The following is a 1,546-nucleotide window of genomic DNA, read 5'->3' on the forward strand; positions in this document are numbered from 1 at the left end:
GAACAGGGGACTGCCCCTCTACCGGGTAGCTGCTCTGGGTTCAGCTAGAGAGCTTCTTGACCTGAACGTTACCCCACGAACATGGCACTTTGACACTTTTTAAACCAATTTATGCTACAGATGGCCACCGTGCCTTGGGACAAGGAGTTCCATAACTTAGTTACAACCTGTATGAAGGAGTACTTTGCTTTAGGCTTATCGCAAGAAATACTGAGTTAGGAATAACAGTCATCTCTGACATATCCTCCATGCCTTCCACGATAAACCTTTCTAATAGTCCTGCCCTCTTCACTTCTTGAAGCTGGTCCTAGTGTTTTTTGTCTCTTCTCATCAAAAGTCATGTCATACCTCTAACTATCTTTACTGCCCTTCTCAGTATATTGTTAACAGGGACCTTCAAAAATCACCAGAACACTTTAAGCCAGTAGGAACAAAACTTTTTGAATATCTTGGGTCAAAGCTTTTCCATAACACCCTTACCAAGATTTTGTCAGCTTTGGCTTCACTGATGCCTTTAATATTTAGTAGCTCCTTCTTTGGCGCATAAGCAACAGCCTCAACCGTGTGAAATCCAGCTTCTTCTAATTTCTTCACATCATTTGCGTTTATACCACATTGCTGAAAGGGAGGGGAGAAAAAATGACACACTAAGACACAAATACCTTGTTCTAACTTCCGCTGAATACCTTCAATTAGCTTCATCAGATTTGGATCAAACTCTGTTATTACAAGTCAGCATAGTGAATGTTACCTCCCTATTTACTTATACACAAAGAACCATGAAAAATAATGTCCTTTTCCCAGTGTAATGTTCGCGTAAGCTGTTTAGCTATACAGATGGCATAGAACAGGCAGAAGATAGCATTCTCTGGTTCAGTAGATGCCAGAGGCAACCAATACTTGTCAGGAAAGGGAAGACAGCAAGGCAACGTAACAGAACACGTAACTGTTAACATGATGGGTTTTTTGTTTTGTTTGGGGATTTTGTGACGGAACACAACTACGAATTTAGCGACACAATCTTCAGATACAACTTGCATTTAAGGAAAAAGAGCAGCAGAGTTCTTGAAAACTTCCTCTAGAGCTAACTCCTTACCTACCTCTAACCTAGCTATGAGCTGTGGCCCAAAGCTCTCTTCCTCTGCCGACGTATCCGCATTTGCTTCGAACTGCATCTGCATCGCCATCGCACCAAGTACCGAGTGCAGCCCCGCTGGAAGAAAACCAAGTAACTCTGTGACACAACGAACGCCGTTCAAACAAGATACACGTGCAAAGCGTTTCAAAACGTATTAACAGGTCACCCAAAGCAGCACGCGATGGTTTCCTCCCCTTCCGTATCTCTTGGCTCGTGGCATGCGAGCGCTGCAAGAAATACCTTTTGTGTGCTTTCCTATGGGGTATTAAACATTAAAAACAAAAAGCCCACCAAGTAACTCTCGCGTTACCGGGTGAGGAGTAACAAGAGGCTTAACGGGGGCGTGACACAACGGAGGGCAGCTGCTGGGGCGGTGCCCCATCGCGGCAGGGCGCTACGCGGCCGCAG

At 44.7% G+C, this 1,546-nt stretch overlaps 1 protein-coding gene across 2 annotated transcripts in view; it reads right to left on the bottom strand.

The window, feature by feature from the left end:
- RAD51 (RAD51 recombinase) overlaps positions 1-1,190 on the bottom strand; it is an 8,689-nt gene extending 7,499 nt beyond the window's left edge. Inside the window, exons 1-2 of one of the 2 annotated variants that reach the window (XM_010292868.1) lie at positions 1,101-1,190; positions 481-618 (exon numbers count right to left, since the gene is read on the bottom strand). In XM_010292868.1, coding sequence (XP_010291170.1) covers positions 481-618; positions 1,101-1,187 — 225 coding nt within the window. In that variant the 5' untranslated portion in view covers positions 1,188-1,190. The remainder of the gene's footprint in view (positions 1-480; positions 619-1,100) is intronic. The other variant, XM_010292869.1, reaches the window with a different exon arrangement.
- Between the last annotated feature and the right edge of the window lie 356 nt (positions 1,191-1,546).

This window comes from Phaethon lepturus, unplaced genomic scaffold (assembly GCF_000687285.1).
Source record: "Phaethon lepturus isolate BGI_N335 unplaced genomic scaffold, ASM68728v1 scaffold51478, whole genome shotgun sequence".
Lineage (NCBI taxonomy): Eukaryota > Metazoa > Chordata > Aves > Phaethontiformes > Phaethontidae > Phaethon > Phaethon lepturus.